The following is a 19,150-nucleotide window of genomic DNA, read 5'->3' on the forward strand; positions in this document are numbered from 1 at the left end:
ATAATCTAACTTAATTCTGCTTGAATATTAATTTATGTAATATTAATAAAAATCATATTACGCTTCATGGTAATTCTACATTTCTTTAAGTCCACATGAGAATGCCCCCGAATCCGATATAATAAGATATATTAAGAAATCATTTTGTATATTTATATATTCCTTTTCTGTAAAGTATAAAATATAAAAAACATACTTATAAAAAATACCTATAAAAGTACCAATTAAGTTCTTATGATTATAAATAACTTTTATGCAGGCTTTTCAAAAAAAAAAATATTTTTTACTAATTATTAATTTTAATTTTTTTTGTTTGGAAATTTATTTTATTATCTATTTCATTTGCAAAATTGCTTATTAAATTAACATCAACATATACAAGATATAATGCATAAATTTCTTGTTCTAACGTGTTATCTTACAATATTTTTTATAATTCAAGAATTAATAGACAAATATATATATATATATATATATATATATATATTAACCTAAATATACAAAATCAGAATATGTCGCAAAATTATTTAAAATTAAAAAATGTAATATAACCTAAGTAATTATAATAAAAATAAAGGCAACGTAAATAAAAAAATTTTAACTGTTTTTCTTATTTTTATTAATTGTTAAGTGCTTTCATTATTTTAAAATTAACATATACAGATATGCTATAATAATATTTTATAATATACATGCATATTTTAATATAACTAAATTTTATATTCATAACGTTTCTTTCATTTCATTTTCACCTATTTTTATCAGAATTAATCTTAAAAAAATGATAAATGTAAAACTCCAGTTGTGTCTTACTCGTAAATGCATTACTTTCATGCAACCAAAGAGTTTATTAGAACAATAATTAACTAAATGTTTTATATTTTATATAAATTAAGGTCGTATTATTTTAATTAAAATGTTATCTGTATTACATTCATACTAACAAAATAGTTTATTAATTTATTGACATGTATATATTATTTTAAAATAAAATTAGTTTAAATCTGTAAATTTACAACCCATTTGTTGCATTCTTGCATATAATTAACGATTAGTTTTTAAATTTAAATATATTTTTAATGTTATTTCTTTCTAACAATATTATATAGGAAAAATATACTAAAATATTTTTCTTTAATATGCATTTTTTTATTTTTTTAATATTATTAATATTCATTTTTTTTACGCTTTAGTAAATAGTTATGGTATTAATCTAAAAAAATTGAATTATGTTAATTTCTAAAATAATAGAAAGTAAAAAAGAAAAAATATAATTCAACTAGAATATTATTAAATACTGTAGAAAAAATATAAATTATATAAAAATAAATTGTTGCACGATTAACTTAAGAACTTTAAAGAAGTCCAATATGATAGAAGTTACAAATAAATTAGTATCTCTTGCGGTTAATGTATCTACATTAATCTTTTTAATATATTTATTCGAGTACTACCATGAAGTAAAATAAATTTAAGAATTTTTTTACTATAAATTTATTTCATATTTTTGTTTTCAATTGAAAAATTTATAAATGATAATAGAATTAAAATTTTTTTCTTAAATGATGAACATTTGTTTTGATTTTTAGTTAATATCCTTTGGAAATTCTTGGAATAAGGAAGTCTGTCAAAGTTACATATTGAATACAAGAACTTTTCGCTTATTAAAAGGAGACACAGAACTATTTGGTGTAAATAGAAATACAAACATGAAAATAAATGAACTAGATATGAATAACAATAATGAAAATTCTTTTAGAAAAGAATTTGATTCAATAATAAATGGTAAGAATTTACCAAAAAAATATAATCTATTGCTGAATGGAAAATATCAAAATTATTTTGATAGTTTTGAATCTATACCTGAAGTATTAACAATAAATAGTGATCTAAAAAAAGATTTGTATGATTCAAATGATAGCTTGGATCAATATGCATCAATTGATTATTTACCAGCTGATAATAATAATAAAAAACAGCAAGAAGAAAAAAAAAAATTTTCTAAGTTGAGCAATAATGGTATATTAAATAATCACAAGAACTCAGAAATAAATGAATTTTCAGAAAATGAAATATCAAGAGATGAATATTCCCCATATGAAGACGAAAATTTACCATATGAGCAAAGAGTAGCAAAACTAGAAAAGTTAGAAAGTATTGCGCTTGAAAATGAAAAATCGAAGTCAGGCTTTCTTAATTATATAAAGAATTTAGACAAGAACATTGAGCTTGGAATATACCGTGCACTGAAATCTGATTATAGGGGAAACAACTTTAAACCCCAAAAGATGAGTACAACGAAAAAAATTTTAAGATTTATAAATCATTATAAAGTATTTGCACCTATAGTAATAAACATCATCATGACATTTGTGATGGGATGTTTAAATTATAGTACAACTCAATTTGTCCTTTTCGGTGGAACTATTTTAATGTTATTTTATCTTTTAAATAAATTAATAAAATTAGATTCTATGAGATTAACGTTCAGAGAACATATGAGATCACAACAATAATTATAATATTGCTTTATTAACTTATATATAATTCTAAACATTGTTAATATTTTACAATTTTAAGGGGATATGTACGTAGTTACATAAGAATAACCCCAATATATATATTTTTTAATGCTAATATTTAAATTTTAAACAATTACTTTAAGGTAATTTTTCATTCCTTATAAAAAATAAATATTTTCTTAATATTTATAGTTTGTTTACGTTGATTTTTGTTTTAGTGCAATATATGCAAATATTTATCCTTTTAGATTATTTGCATAATTGTTTTATTTTTTACATATACGTGCATAAAAACTACTAACAGTTTTATGCATTATATATATATAGATATATATATAGATATATATATATTTTTTTTTTTTTTTTTTTTTTAAATCCTTAAAATTTATCATATTATATAGTTAAATTAAACTTTGCAATTTTCATTTAAAAATCATGTATCATTTTGTAGTATTTTACTTATAAGAATGTTTAAATAAATAATTAAAACTTATTATTTTATTCAAATAAAATGTAATTATATATTATTAATACTTATTTAAAACAAAATATATTTTTATTTCTATTAATGTGTGGCATCAACCTTATAATATACGAACTATCCATCCATAGTTAATATATGTACTGTTATATTTTATTGATTTCATTTTTTTATTTTATATACAGTTCATATATTTTTCGAAAATTCTTTTAAAGGAATTAATCCTTCTTTATTCTTTTTCTTAGTCAGTAATGACATGTATATCTCTCCCATAATGCTCTATACCTATATTTCTTTGTAATTGTTATAGAATTTGTGATACGAATTCATGTATGTATTGTTCTTTAGTTTTCTATAGTTTTTCTTACTTAATTTTTATTTTAGAACTATATTTTAATTTAACTCTTCTTTATAATGTAAAATGATTCAGCTATAATTAAGAAAGATTATCACAATATGAATTTCACAGAGGTTCATATTCTTTTCATGATGTCGGTTATGCAAATTTACTTCTGTAAATATTTAAAAGAAATTCAAGAAATTATTTCGTACTTTCTCCGTTTATAATTTCTCTAATATTTTTCTTTTATAGTTTGCATATAATTAACCATGTCCCAATTGAAATGTATCATTAAAAAAAAAAAGGACAATTAGGTCTATATTGGTGCAAGTACAAAACTTCGAGGGGTCATGTAATTTTTTCGTATAATATAAATTTTAAGATATAATTTATAATTCTTTTAAGACGTTTTAAATTTTGAATATTAATTGTAATACATATATTGTATAAACACTAATGAATATAAAAACATTTTTCTATCTATCTTTTTGTTTTTTTAAAATTATTGTAAATATCTAAATTTTCTTATTTGTGTAAATATAATAATAAAACTTTCCTTTTAGATGAAAAAGTACTTGACATATAACTTTAATTATATATCAATAAAATTATGCTATGTTGTTTCCTCCATTAATTGTAGTAATAAACAATTTTTTTAGACTCTTTAATTATATGTACATATGTCACATTTATATATCAAATAATTGAGAGTGAATTGTTATCAAAAAGTTATTACACCTTGAGAAATAAAAAATTTTATGCTGTATAAAATGTGTTTATTAATACATATGCATTTTAATTATAGTATATCCTATTTCAAAAACGATCTACATGTTGTACATAAAAAATTTCACCTATTTCAATATGTGTATATAATAGGAAGTAAAATTTCATTTTATTTTTATATAACATTTGTTTTCCTTCAATAAGGGAAGTTCTTAGATCTAACGTCATGTTATACGAAAATTTAAACGAAACGAATACAACGAACTACGGTGAAAAAAGAAAAGAATTCTCAAAATATAAAAATAGTTACCTAATCTACATGAGTATATATAAATAAAGCGGAACGTGAATATTTTAACTTATTTAACATAATATATATATAGTTACAAATTTAGATAAAAAAATAATTAATACGGCTTAAATAATGTATATTAACTTTTCAAAATACATTTATAACACTCCATATGTCTTTCGAGGATAATTGAATAATTATCAAAAATATAATTATGTTGTGAAATATATTAATTCGTGTTGATATTAAATTTTATTTCTATTCTATCTAAAAGTTCTATAAATTTATAAAAGTTAAGTTAAAAATAAATAAAATAACTATAAAAAATAACTCTTATATTACCTTCGTAGTTTTATTTTTACAATTAAAACTTCTTAAATGTGTGCACATATTAAGTTTTGTTCTACAAAACAATTACCTCTCAATCTTATTGTAGCCTTTTTAATATTTTCACAGTTCAATCAAATACATTTTAATTAAAATTTTAAAAATGAAAAGAAGCTAAAAATTGTTTTTACTGTTAATATAAATTTATACATATGTATGTGTATGTATATTTATTTATATATCTTTGATTTTTGTTCTCTAACTTTTTAAAAAGCGTTCCATTTAAATAGTGATATGTTTTATGAATATAATTGTTACTGCTAGTCCTATTTTGTTTTTATGTTATACAATTTTTTGGAATTTTCATTTTTTTTATTTTTTTTCCCATTCAATAAATAATTAACATTATATTATATTATAACTCTTATGAGTAATCCTTAAAAACATTTTTTCGTCTTTCTTTTAATTCTTGCAATTTCGTTAAAAAACCTATATTGTCAAAAATTTTAGAACTAGTGTATATACCTTAAAATCATTTTAAATATAAAAATATACAGTTAAAAACAAAATAAATACGTTAAAATAATTTTCTCATGCTTTATAATGCCTTAAAATTAATATATAACTATATATAATTTAAAACCCACATTTTCCAATATATTTTTTATGCTAAACAATTTTTTTATGATAAAAAGAATTTATAATTTAAAAAATTTTCTTTTCATTTTTTAGGCCTGAACACCGATATAAAATATTTATGGTTAAATGTTATACAGATAATGTTTTCTAATTGTTATTGATAAGGTAATTATATTTTTACATTATTAGATATAATTTACTACAAAAATATGACTTTTCCAACGATACATAACTGTATTATATTAATTATATAAATATAAATATTACATGTACATGTAATTTTAATTAAATATTTTATTTTCCCCTCAATTTTGTTTCATTCAGATATAACGTAAAAACGCTCATTTAATAATATAAATGGAATTTTTAATTATTTTATTATAAAATATTTCAAAATGGTGGAACTTCAATAGTTAATTTTTATCTATAATTTTTTTAGATTACCAACAAATAATTAACCAATGTGTTAATTTCATGTTGACATTCATAGTGAACACATATATTCTAATTGTTCCAAATAAAATGATGTGGTAAAATGCGTAATATTATTAACATTTTTTTTTTTTAATTACTATTTCTTTATTATTTTTCTGTAGTTTTTTTTTTTTTTTTCTTTTTTACTGTTAAGCATATTTATTTCGAGTACGTAAATTCATCTCTAATTATAAAAGAAAAAATATAGATGCACTTATATGTGGGTTTTTTTATTATACTCGTATTTGTTTTATAACCTAGAAATGATTCAACATAAAGATGTAATTTTTCAATATATAATTATTATATATATTATTTAATTTTTGATATATAATTATAAAAAATATTGCCTATTTAATGCTAATATTTTATTTTAGTATTTCTCATACGTGTTTATTTTAAAACACATGTATAAATATATTAATAACATACATAATAATATATATATTAAAATACATATTTATATTAGATTCCAATATAAAAATATCACAAAAATTATACTTTTAATTGTAAAATTATTACAGTTCTTTTTTATATGTAAATATATATGTAAAATAATATATATATACTTATAAATTATTGTTATAATAATTATTATAATAATAAATATAAATACTAGAATTATTATAATATGCCACTATAATTGTTTGATCCATATTAAAACTAACATAATTTTTTAATTAAACTTTAAAAATATTTCTTGGGCATTTTCTAAAAATTCATTAATTTCTCTTAAGTTCTTTTATATTTCATTAATTATTTTTTTTCTTTTAAAAAATAAAAATTATAATATTTTATAAAATTTTTCATTTAAATTTTTTATATAATAGAATTTAAGAGTTTTTGTTATTTTTCTTTAAATAAATATACAAAATAATTTTATAATATTTTGTACATGGTAAATTATTTCACGTAGATATATTTTGTGAGTATTTTAGTTCAATATTTTAAGCTCAAAAAAAGTACCATTATTTAATTCTTTAAAATTACTTTATTTTTATTTTAGTGAAATAGAAACTAATAATAAAGAAATATTATGATATAATATATAGTTTATGCTATATGTAAAAAAAATAAATGAGAAGGTTAAAAAATAATCAATTACAAAAAATATAGATATTAAAAAGAATTATCCCAAGATAAAAAGAATAAACATGTTTCGTTTTTATGTGAAACTTTTTATAATTACCTTTTTTGCTTGGAACTGCCAAAAATCTAATAATGTAAATAAAATAAAACATTATCAATATACATATATATAAATATGTATGTGTATATAGAATTGTAGAGTACTTTATTTATGTAATTTTCCGTTTAAAAATAGTATTAGTTTTACAATTAGCACGAAAATAACCTTTTTATTGGATATTTAGTGTTTCAAATATACATATGTTTTATTTTCATTTTTAGAGTACATTTAATGAGTTATGGAATGAACAATACATTGCTCAGAATATTTTTAAAATTAAAACCCAAAGGATTTTAACAGCGTATGAGACATTAAATAGTAGTCCTCAGCAAAATCTGTATTCATTAAGTGATATGGAAGATGAATACAGACAAGAAAAAATAGATGAGTTACTCAATTATTATAAGACATATTTAAATATATATCCCGACCTTAACACCAATGACAAAATTATTAAATTAAAAGATACCTCTTCACAACGTGAACGAGGTAACAGTGTTAATGGAAAGGATAATGTATTACAGATTGATTCATATGATGAACCAGATATGAGTTTTGAAGAAGTTTTGGATATTGATGAGGCGGATTACCATGAAGATTTAGAATTTCTTGATAATTTTTATGAGCTTGACAGGAATGGAAATGTAGAAGTATATATAAACCCGGATACAGTTAATGAAGGGATATTCAATATTAATAATAATATAGAAGATATAAACGATTATAAACAGAAAGGTATAGGTTTTGGCGATAATTTTTTGGAATCTTTTAAAAATTTTAAAAGGAAATATTATAAATTTTTTAAATATGCTTTACTTTTAACACCATTAGGTCTATTATTAACTTCCTTAACAATGTCCCTATCAGGACCAAATCATTATATAACTACAGGAGTTGTGGCATTAGCAATAATTGCATCGTTAGCACAATAGAACATCATATTTACTGCGTGTTCACATAAATAAAAAGTAATACAAAGGGGTAATAAAATTATGTATATATATTTATTTATTTTTATTATATGAATTTCTTCTTACTTTAAGCGATTTAAATAAATTTCTGTTACTTTTTATATCGAAGGAAATATTTCAACCTAAAACATTACCTATATATAGCATAAATCATATAATGTTATGGTTATTATACTAAAAAATTTATATATTCATTGGAATAAATATATTTATATAATTTATAAGCTTCTTGTATTCCCCATCATAAATTTATACTGTATTAACTAGTCACCATAAACGCAGACATTATACGTGTATATACGTATATGTATATATATATATATATATATATGTGACATATTTTTTATTTTTTTTTTTTTAAATATTAATGTTTTCAACCCTCATTAACAAGAAATTAGTTAAATTTACTCTTGTTTTGAAAAATTCCATATTACCTTATGTTAAACCTTAAGTGCAAATGCAGTTTTGAATGCAAATTCATATATATATATATATATATATATATATATATATATATATATAGTTTTTTTTTATAAAATTTAAAAAGTATAAGTGCTTTTTATATATTAGTGTATAGCACATCTTTTAAACAATAAGTGAGATTTTTTATTAACTATATTAATTGGAACTTAATGAAAATTTCAACGAGTTGTGTATTGTTATGATATATTGTATCAATAAATAGGAAACGTATATTGTATTACGCCGTCTTAAAGTAGTAATTATTCATATTTCCTTATCAATAGTTAATGGAAAAAAGGCATTCATGAGAATAACACTAAATGTATGTGGTTCATTTCCTTGCTTCTCGACCATTATAGAGGTAATTCTAAATATTTTAGTCACAAACCATATGTTATAATACATTATTTAAGATACCATTTACATTTTTATTTACCGCATTAGGATGAGTATAATATGTTTGACATTTCATTATATTCTTTTATAATATTACTTTCACGACACATAAACTGTAATTAACCCCTTTAATTAAATATATTTGTTATAAGCTTTCATTTTTTAAATTACGTAAATACTAGTAAACATATGGAAATACAGTATGCTTAGTAAAAAGATTTGTCTATTCTGTCTTGCTTTCCGCTAATATAATGATATAATTCATAGTTCAAATAACGCGATAAAAAATACCTTCGTGATTTTCGCTTACTTTAAGTTTTCACAAATATGGTTAAAGTTAATTCTTTTATACAGGAAGTAAAAATAATAAAACTCAAAAAATTAAGTATTAATATTACCTAAAAATGTAAATCTTTATATAACTTATTTATCAACATGCATACAACTCTTTCTACATGAAAATTCCAATTGTATAATATGAAATTTACAACATCATGTACTCTTTTTTATTCGAATCAATACAATTAACAATGAAAATGTATAATTTTAAAATTTAATGTTAAATTTTTTTAATTAATGATTAAAAGTTTTCAAAATATAATGCTTAACGCAGAATAATATAAAATTTATTTAAGCTGTCGTACAATTGTTATTTATCTTCGAGTAACATATAAAGCTTTTCAAACATATATATATATATGCTTATCAGGTACAGCAAATTTTATCACATTTTATATGTTATTATTTTTTAAGTATTAACCATAGTAATATATTTAACTAATTATTCCTTCAAATTTGCTTCAATTTGTCATTTTAAATTAAGTTTGCCCATTTATAACTTACATCTAAATAACTTTCTTATCGCTGGTTTGATAGATAATCCTTTTAAATACATTTCGAAGCTGTTCCAATTGAGAATTAATCCATTCTTTTACTCCACCAAACTATAAAAAATTCTTATGTATGCATAACTTAAAATGTAAAAGAAGACAAAAAGAAAAGAAGAAAAGAAGAAAAGAAAAAAATACTATATAAGCATGTGATAATTTCATTGATAAAAGTGTTTTTATATATAATATTCCTTTATTATCAATATAACATATTTGAAATTAATTAAAAATGATGAGCTACTGAGAAAATGAAAGAAATATTTTATAAATAAAAGCTGCAAAGAATAAAAAAATAATAATTGTGTTCAACATATTTTTCATGCCGCATATATATACCATCAGAATAGCTATTCTACAAAAAGAAAATAATATTGAAATGTTACATGCTGTTCCTATCTTCTTATAAGATAATTTATAAACAATTATTTTAGTAAGTAATTATTATAATTAGCAGTTAAAAATTATTGATAGTTAAACATATTTAGGTGGTAAATCAGTTATACATTAAAAAGAGGTTAACTAGAAAAAAATATAATAAAATATAATAAAATATACAAAAAAATAAGTTACAAAGAATTAATTTATGTTATAAAGTTAAATCAAAAAGATAAAAGTAAAAATGGATGAATAATAGTAATACAAATTAAAGAATTTAAAAAACGGTAATTAAACAAAATTGGCTATTTAAAAATGTACCTAAAGAATTTCTCAAATAAGGAAAATAATTACATGTTCCGAAGAAGTAAATATAGATTCAATGATAAAAGAACATGACATAGTAAAAAAAAAAAAAAAAAACGAATTGTGACTTATTAGGCAATATATATATATGCAGTAAATAGATGAAGACACATAGACATATATTAAAAGAATGGTTTTAGGATAATAAAATTAATTATATAATGGGAAATATGCTCAGAAAAATATCATTCCATAGAGAAAATAATATTAACCTAATCATAATGATATTAAAAATATTGTTTTGAAAAGAAAATATTTTATATTTATATATATTGTAAAATGGGTTGGAAAAAAAATCAAAATTCTTATAATAGAATTATATTGGAAACCTGCATGCATAATGTGCATGCAATAAATGAATGACATTGGAAAGAATAAAAGGCTATATAAGTTACTTCTATTGGAATAACTTATAGATTCTAATACAGTAATTTATATTGCTCCTTATTTATATTTAGATTATTATATGTGACATTAAAAGTCGTTTCTCTATTAATTTAAGTATCATTTTATACATATAATGAGAAATATAAAATACCATATTGATAAGTATAAGTATGTATATAAGTATATACATTAATAAAGAACAAATTATAATAAATCCATATGTAAGTAACAGTAATGATATTTTAAATATATGTAATTTATAAGTAAATACGTATTAATAAGACAAATATTAAATGAAAAATTATGTTTTGGGAGAACATAAAATTTAAATATAGAATTAAGATAATATGAATTGTTTTATCATTTTTTTATTTTTTGAGAAACTTATGTTAAATATTTGTTAATATGCACAAATAACGTAAAATAAGAAATTTTTTTTGAGTATACTACATTAACAAGAAATTGTAACCTGAACAATTTATATAATATAACTGTAAATATATAATTATAAAGAGAATATGAAAAATGCTATAATATTCGAATCTTTTTAGGAGTTAATTAAATTATGTAATTCTGCATGCGCATACTAGTAAAGTGGCTAGTAATTCCACTAGTGTACAAAATTAAAAGACTTATAATACGGATACTATGAAATTGTAAGATACTGAAATATCATATTAGCAATTGTTCCATTGAATACATAAATAAACATTAAACTAAATTTAAACAAAACGTTGAAAGAATAAAAATGAATTATAGTAGTTCACCATTATATAATGAACAACGGTGTTTATTAGTAGAAAAATGTATAATTATTAAGACTGATTTAGATATGATAATAAAAAGAAATCAAATTTTATCTAAACATAATAGCTAAACCGATAAGAGATTAGCATATATATATATATATATATACAAAATTACACTTACGCGATATGTATATTTACTGAAAAAAAAGTTTTTAGATGGAAATGAAAAAGCTGTTTATGTATTCTTTTTTATTTTTCTGAAAATATAAATATTTTAAACATAGAGTAATATTTATATTAAATAAAGGCATCTCCCGAAAAAAAAGAAATTAGAGATGAATAATTACCCTTAAACCACTAATCACCGTTAATGCACACGTATCTTACAACATTTTATCAAAATTGAGAATATAAATTTTCATAATTTATTTCATAATGTAAGTTGCATATAGTAATTAAATGTCGCAATGTATTATTGTTACTATATAAACGAAAATTTTCATTAAATAGCGTAAAATAAAATACAATCGGAGGAATGTACATTACTAAAAAATATTAAGTATCCATTTCTAAATGAAAAAAAAATATATATATATATATATATTTATATCGAGTAACGCAATAAAGATATTATTATATATTTTTTCTTTCCTTTATTTTGTGAATACATTTTTTTTAATAAAATATTTTTAGAATTAATGTAAGGAATAATTCCATTTAAACCATAACAAAAGCATTTTGTTCATATATAATAATTTTAAAATAACCAGTTCCTACATTATAATATATAAATATTTGAATTATTGGGATACAAAATATTATTCCTAATAAGGTATTCTTCAAAACAAAATTTAATTTATGTAGTTAATATATTTATTCCTAATTTGTCCTTAATATGATATACTTTCTTCGTAATATATACAAATAAAGAATAAAAAAAAACAAAAAATGTTTAATTTGCTATAAATTCTTAAAAAAAAGAATTAATCCACCAAGAATTTTAGTAAACTTCATTATTATCATCTCCCCCTTATATATTTTAACATAGTATTTTTATATTTTACATTTACTTGTAAAATATTGAAAATGTTTTTAGAATTACAACATTTGTATGCTATGGTTTTATACATTCTAATATTGTAAAAATTCTTTTTTTCATTTTTTCATTTTTATTATATTATTATTTTCCAAAAATATATGTATCTATATATTTTTATAAAGAATAAATCAAAAAAAAAAAAAAAAAAAAAAAATCATGCATTTACGAATTTATAACATTTTTAGTTACAATAAAATACATATGCAAAATCATATATGTGTTCATCTATATTCTAAAATTTTGATAATAATATAAATCGCAATATTTTATAGAATTTCATAAAAATTATGAGGGTTTAACAAAATAAAGGGTAAAATTAATTTATTTTTTAAAGTTATTTCTTAGTATGATTGCGTATTTCTAGATAGATGCTCAACTTGTAAATATTAAATTAATATATCCATAATCTTATTATGTTTGTTTATTACTTTTTTAAAAATTTTATATAAATAAACCATTCCAGACAAAGTTAAAATATCATTTTTCTTTCTAATATTAAAAATCATAGTCAAACGTCCTCATTAAGATTTATAGATAATTTCTAAATATATAATGAAAATTATATATCTACCTCTTATACACCACTCTGTATTATAGATAAAATATAAAAATTTTCGAAATATTCCTTTTATTCAGCTTTTTTTTTTTTTTTTTTTTACTATTTTTAATACAAAAAAATTTTTAACTTACACTTAAACGAAAAAATAAGGTTGTATGTATTTTATATATATATTACAATTATTAATTAATTCCAATTTAATTATTCAAACCACATTTTCGTAAATAAATTTAATGTTAAATAATAGGCTAACATGTTTTTGAAGTTAGCAGTACTTCAATTATAAACTAATATTAATTAAATAAGGATAAAATAATATACCCTTTTAAAAAAATAATAGAAAAAATAAAGAGGAAAATATTAAAAGCAAATTATATTAAATCCTATAATAATACTTTTTATAAGTAACAGTATAAAAGCGTAATTACCAAGTTTCTTATTTAGATTTATACGACCTTAAAAAAAATTATACCAATGGAAGAAAGAAAAAAGTTTTACAGTTTAATTAAAATATTTACTTTTTTCCTTCTAATTTGGTAATGTTATTTCTACAATAACAATGTAAGTAATAATAACAATGACTATCTTCATGTTTTTTTATTGTTCTTTTCTTAGTCTCTTCTTGTATTATTTTACTTTATTCTTTTATTAAAAAATAATGTCTTCTACAAAAAAAATATCCATTTATATGAATAATATAAATATTTACCTTTTGTTTTCTATTTTTTAGAGTAATCATATTAAAACAATGAACATAAAAATCAAACCAAATAATACTTTAAATCTAAGAGCTGTTCGAATATTGTTATCAGAAGTTGAAGTGAAAGATAAGGAACCCCTATGTGTAAATTTAAAAGATAAACAAAATAGTAGGCCAGATAAAAATTTACAAAATAAAACATCGGAAAAAACGAAATTAAAAAATAAACAAGAACAAAATTTAAAAAATCCACGTAAGGTAAATACATTTAAAAGTCCGGATGCACGTTTAGAAGCTAAAATGTTCAAATGTTATGCTTCCGTAGATAATTATTTGATGAACAATAAAAAAGCTAGTAAATCAAAAATTTCGATTGTCGTGCTTAAGAATTTAGGTTGGTTGTATATTTTACCTATTTTAGTTTTATTCCTTGGTCTTCTTTATTTAATAGATAATTCAAATTTAAAATGGATTGTTGCAGTTTTTTCTTCTGTTAGTATGATTATGACAATATATATATTTTTGAAAGATTTAAAATATATAGCTATACAAGCAGGTCACATGAATCCTGGTTTTAAAGAATATATTAGTTCCCTAAAAACATTTTTTTTATTGAAATAATTTGAAGTAAACGATATTACAAATTAAAAAAATGTACTGTTTAATAGTTAATTTATTTTAAGTAACACAGTTTATATCTTACATATTTTTACACACTTTGGTAAAGATATATGAGCATAATATTTATAAGTATTTGTCTTTTCCATTTTCATTATATAGCTTAGTTTTATATAAATTTTAAGTTTATGCTTTTCACTTGTATATATATATTATGCACATTGTGTATTATGAAAATATTTAAATTAGTATATTGTAATTTTAACGAATAGTTTGTTCTTTATCTACAACCTCATTATAAATGTACACATAATACATTTCAGCAGATTATTGTTCAATGTATTAATATATAAATATATAAATATATATATATATATATATTTTTTTTTTTTTTTTTTTTTTTTTGAAATTCATGTAACAAAACTTAGTTCGCATCCTTTCATTGATTTAATAATTTGTTTTGTAGATTTTGGTCTCAAAAAACCCTTATTTATTTTTGTTTTTTTGTTGATATTATATTTATATTAAAGAATATTCAAAAAAAAAAAAAATAAAACGAAAAAAATACAAATTTAAGGACATAATTTATTATCATTTAGTAACAAAAAATATATACGTTAAAAAATATGCAAGTTCGTTGTATTATAAAATATTACTAAAAAATAAGTCACTATTTTTTTCAGTATTTCATGGAGAACATGGAGTAAAAATTAAGAAATGGTAAAAAGTAATTGTCATGTTTTATTTATCACTTAAGGAATGTTCTGTTTGTTTAGATAGATTTATAATTTGAAATTACCGTAATAAGAAAAATGCCTATAATCTTATTATCTTCTTTCAATAATGTTAAAACAAATAGTATTATTTAAATAAAAGAGAGCAATGTATGAAAAAAATACAGTTTTTCTAAAATTAGAATTGTTAGTTAACAGGAATCACTTATGTTTATAGCTATTTCCTTAATAATACAAATTATTTATATCATCATCTTGTACTACTCTACATATTATAAACAAAAAATAACAAAATTTTCGTTTTATTCAGATTTTTTCTTTTTTTTAAAAAAAAAAAATTATATTGAAAATTTTTAAATACTACTAAATGAAAAAACATATTTATTTGCAATATTATATATATATTACATTTTATTAATCAATTCAAAATTAAATTATTTTAACTACATTTTCATAAATAAATTTTTAATATTAAATAGTATGTTAAAATGTTTGTAAAACTTCATATTCCTTTCCTAAAAATTAATATATTAACTATGTACAATAAAATCATAATAAACCTTTTTTTTAAAAAAATATGAATTAAATATTGAAAGCATGCTAAATTAAATCGTAGGATAATACCTTTTATAATTAACCATTTAAAATTGTAATTACCATTTTTTTTACTATAACGCAACTTAAAATTTTATTTTAGTGGAAGAAAATTTTTTTTCAGCTTCATGAAATTTTTTACATATGTTCAAATTTGGATATTCATTTACTATATTAGAAGTGTAAATAATAATAAATAGGAATAATTGTATTTTTTTTTTATTCTTTTCTTATTCTCTTCGAATTTTTCTTTTTTTCATTTATGCTTTTTTTTTTAAAAATAATGCTTTATACCGTGGCAATCTATTTATATAAATAAAATATACATTTACGTTTTTTTTTTAATATTCAGAGTACCTCTCCCAAATCATTGGGAAAAAAACCTAACCTAGGTTGTTCTTTAAATTTAAGAACTATTCGATTATTGTTATTAGAAGATGAAGTGAAAGATGAAGACCCATTAAGTGCAGATTTAAAAGAAGGTGAACCAAATGCTCAAACCAATGAAACATTACAAAATGAATACTTACAAAATGAACATTTACAAAATGAAACTGTGCAAAGTGAAACATTAGAAAATGGTGGATTAGGATATAGTGGATTACAGTACAATGGGTTAGAAAATAGTGGATTACAGTACAATGGGTTAGAAAATAGTGGATTACAATACAATGGGTTAGAAAATAGTGGATTACAGTACAATGGGTTAGAAAATAGTGGATTACAGTACAGTGGGTTAGAAAATAGTGGATTACAGTACAATGGATTAGAAAATAGTGGATTACAGTACAATGGATTAGAAAATAGTGGATTACAGTACAATGGATTAGAAAATAGTGGATTTCAGTACAATGGATTAGAAAATAGTGGATTACAGTACAATGGGTTAGAAAATAATGGATTAGGATATAGTGGATTAGAATATAGTGGATTAGAGAACGAAAACAACCCACAAGAACACGAAACACAACCAAGCAAATTTAAAAACAAAATGGGTGGAGTATTTGTATTCAAAAAAATTCCCTTAATGATTGAAGAAAATTTATTCAAGTGTTTTGCTTCCATATATGATTATATAGATAAGGATGAAAACAGTCTTCAAAGAAAGTTTAAGGCCTTGTTTATGATGAGTACATTTTTGTTGATAACACCAATTTTTTTAATTTCATTAATCGGAGCTTTTTTGATCATAGGACAAGATACATATTATTATTGTGGCACTGCATTATGTTATGTTATATCCATTACTATAGCATTATTTATTATTTTGAAAAATTTAAAATATAGAGCTATTAAAGCAGGTCACGCGAATCCTAGTTTTAAAGATTACTTTTCTTCATTTTGACACAGTTTTAAATAATAATCTATATTAAATTATATTACATATATAAAAGATATACTCATTATTAGTTAATTTGTTGAGAGTTAGTTTATATCTTAAGTAATTTTTAACACAATAATAAAAATATTATATACATGTAATTCTTATAAGAAATTACTAGTTTAATATATTTTTTGTAATTTTATTTCAAGTTATTTTAATGCTCTAACTTCTAATATATTAATATAAATATTTATTATTTATATTGTGTTTTATAACTTATAAATAAATAAATGCAGCATACTTTCAATGAAGAATTTGTTCTTTGTAAACAATTTCATTATAAAAGTTTATATAATTTATTTATGTATATTTCTTTAAAATGTATTAATATATGCACTTAAATTAATATAAGAAGAAGATGATGTAGTTTCATTTATTTAATGAACTATTTTTTATTTTTGCCCATCAAAAGTTCTATTTTTCTTTTTCTTTTTGTTCGTTTTTTAGTTTCTTATCCTTTTGTTTATGCTTTTAACTAGTTTCAATTGTTTAAAATTTAAGTTTAATTAAAAAAAAAATTAGCAGTATAAATTAAATATAAATAGGTCTTTTTTCTTTTTTTCTTTTTTAAAAAACTAATATGTTTTTTTAAATTCATATCATTTTCCTTTTTTTCACAAATAAATAAATTTAATAAATACTCCTCATAACAAATATTATGAGAAATGTATTATAAACTTTTTTCTTATAAAGATATATTTTACACACTTTTTATATTTTTAACGTCATTGCAAAGTAAAATTACAAGTGTATACAATAAAACATTTTCCCTTTTATATCAGTAATTTTTGCTTTGTTGAATCATGAATTCTAAAAAATTAGAATGAAAATGATATAATATAATCCTGTTTATTATTTAATTATTATTACACTTAATTGAACTACTGTATAAACTCTAATTTTTCAAAAATTACGTAAATACGTGTAATAAAAAAATTCAATGAATGAGAATAAATGTTTTACAATACTGAGCAAAAGTATTATTGGACTATGATTAATAGAAATAAATCAATCTTACATAAGATATATATATATATATATTTTTTTTTTTTTTTTTTTACAATAACGATAAAGAATTTTTTAAAAAGAATTATTTTTTTATAAGAGAAAGTTCGATTATAATAAAAAAATTAAGTAAAATATAAAAAACAATTTTCGTTCTCATTTACACCATTATGTGCATTTAATAATATATATTTCTAACATTACATGAGCTTATCTACACATTAGTGAATATACAATAATTAGTAAAATTTCAAACTAAAATAACTAAATATATAGTTCGTTTGTATAATACAAATAATAATTTTAAAATTTCGTTATTTTTTGTTTAGTTAGTGAATCAAAAATAAGATATGTAACAAAATATTAACGTTACTTATAGTTTGTTGATGGCAAAGTTATATTATTTTTATTAATATTACACGTATTAATGAAATGTAATGAAAATATTAATTTACAAAAGTAAAAATATTTTATACAAACGTTACTCTATATGGATTAAAATGTAACTTCATATAAAATAAAATGCATTGTTTCATTTTTTGTCTTTATCTAATTAATTTTCTTAAATATATCATAGTCCATTTGTGAAAGTTACTTTAATTTCAATGAATGTTGGAATATTACAAGAGAAAACTTTTCTAAAACCTTTTTATTTTCTTATGTTTTTTTTTTTTTTTCTCTTTTTGTATAAAGATTAAATCTAATGATATATTGACAATTTAAGATGGTTACTAAAAGCCCTTATAAGTCTTTTTAGGTAACAAAATTATACTAAAAATTAACAAATTATGAGAATCTCAAAAATCATGAATTGGACAAGTTCAGCCGATCCTAGTAGCTGATAAGAAATTAAAAATAATATATTATAGCA

General features: G+C 19.9%; 3 protein-coding genes and 1 pseudogene across 3 annotated transcripts, besides 1 other annotated feature; all 4 read left to right on the top strand.

Annotated features, from left to right (window-relative positions):
• Positions 1-1,370: 1,370 nt before the first annotated feature.
• Positions 1,371-2,516, top strand: PmUG01_03012500 (Plasmodium exported protein, unknown function; the record flags this gene model as incomplete). The annotated part of the gene is made up of 2 exons (XM_029008751.1): positions 1,371-1,460; positions 1,590-2,516. The coding sequence occupies 2 exons, from the start codon at positions 1,371-1,373 to the stop codon at positions 2,514-2,516; spliced, it is 1,017 nt and encodes a 338-aa protein (XP_028859347.1).
• Positions 2,517-6,955: 4,439 nt separating this feature from the next.
• PmUG01_03012600 (Plasmodium exported protein, unknown function) lies at positions 6,956-7,922 on the top strand (the record flags this gene model as incomplete). Its single annotated transcript, XM_029008753.1, has 2 exons — positions 6,956-7,024; positions 7,212-7,922. 2 exons carry the CDS (start codon positions 6,956-6,958, stop codon positions 7,920-7,922), a joined length of 780 nt encoding a protein of 259 aa, XP_028859348.1.
• Positions 7,923-13,718: 5,796 nt separating this feature from the next.
• Positions 13,719-14,565, top strand: PmUG01_03012700 (annotated as a pseudogene).
• Positions 13,719-14,565: a sequence feature (Plasmodium exported protein, unknown function, pseudogene).
• A 1,453-nt stretch (positions 14,566-16,018) lies between these two features.
• PmUG01_03012800 (lysophospholipase, putative) lies at positions 16,019-17,235 on the top strand (the record flags this gene model as incomplete). The annotated part of the gene is made up of 2 exons (XM_029008754.1): positions 16,019-16,072; positions 16,243-17,235. The coding sequence occupies 2 exons, from the start codon at positions 16,019-16,021 to the stop codon at positions 17,233-17,235; spliced, it is 1,047 nt and encodes a 348-aa protein (XP_028859349.1).
• Between the last annotated feature and the right edge of the window lie 1,915 nt (positions 17,236-19,150).

This window comes from Plasmodium malariae (assembly GCF_900090045.1).
Source record: "Plasmodium malariae genome assembly, chromosome: 3".
In the NCBI taxonomy this organism is placed as follows: domain Eukaryota; phylum Apicomplexa; class Aconoidasida; order Haemosporida; family Plasmodiidae; genus Plasmodium; species Plasmodium malariae.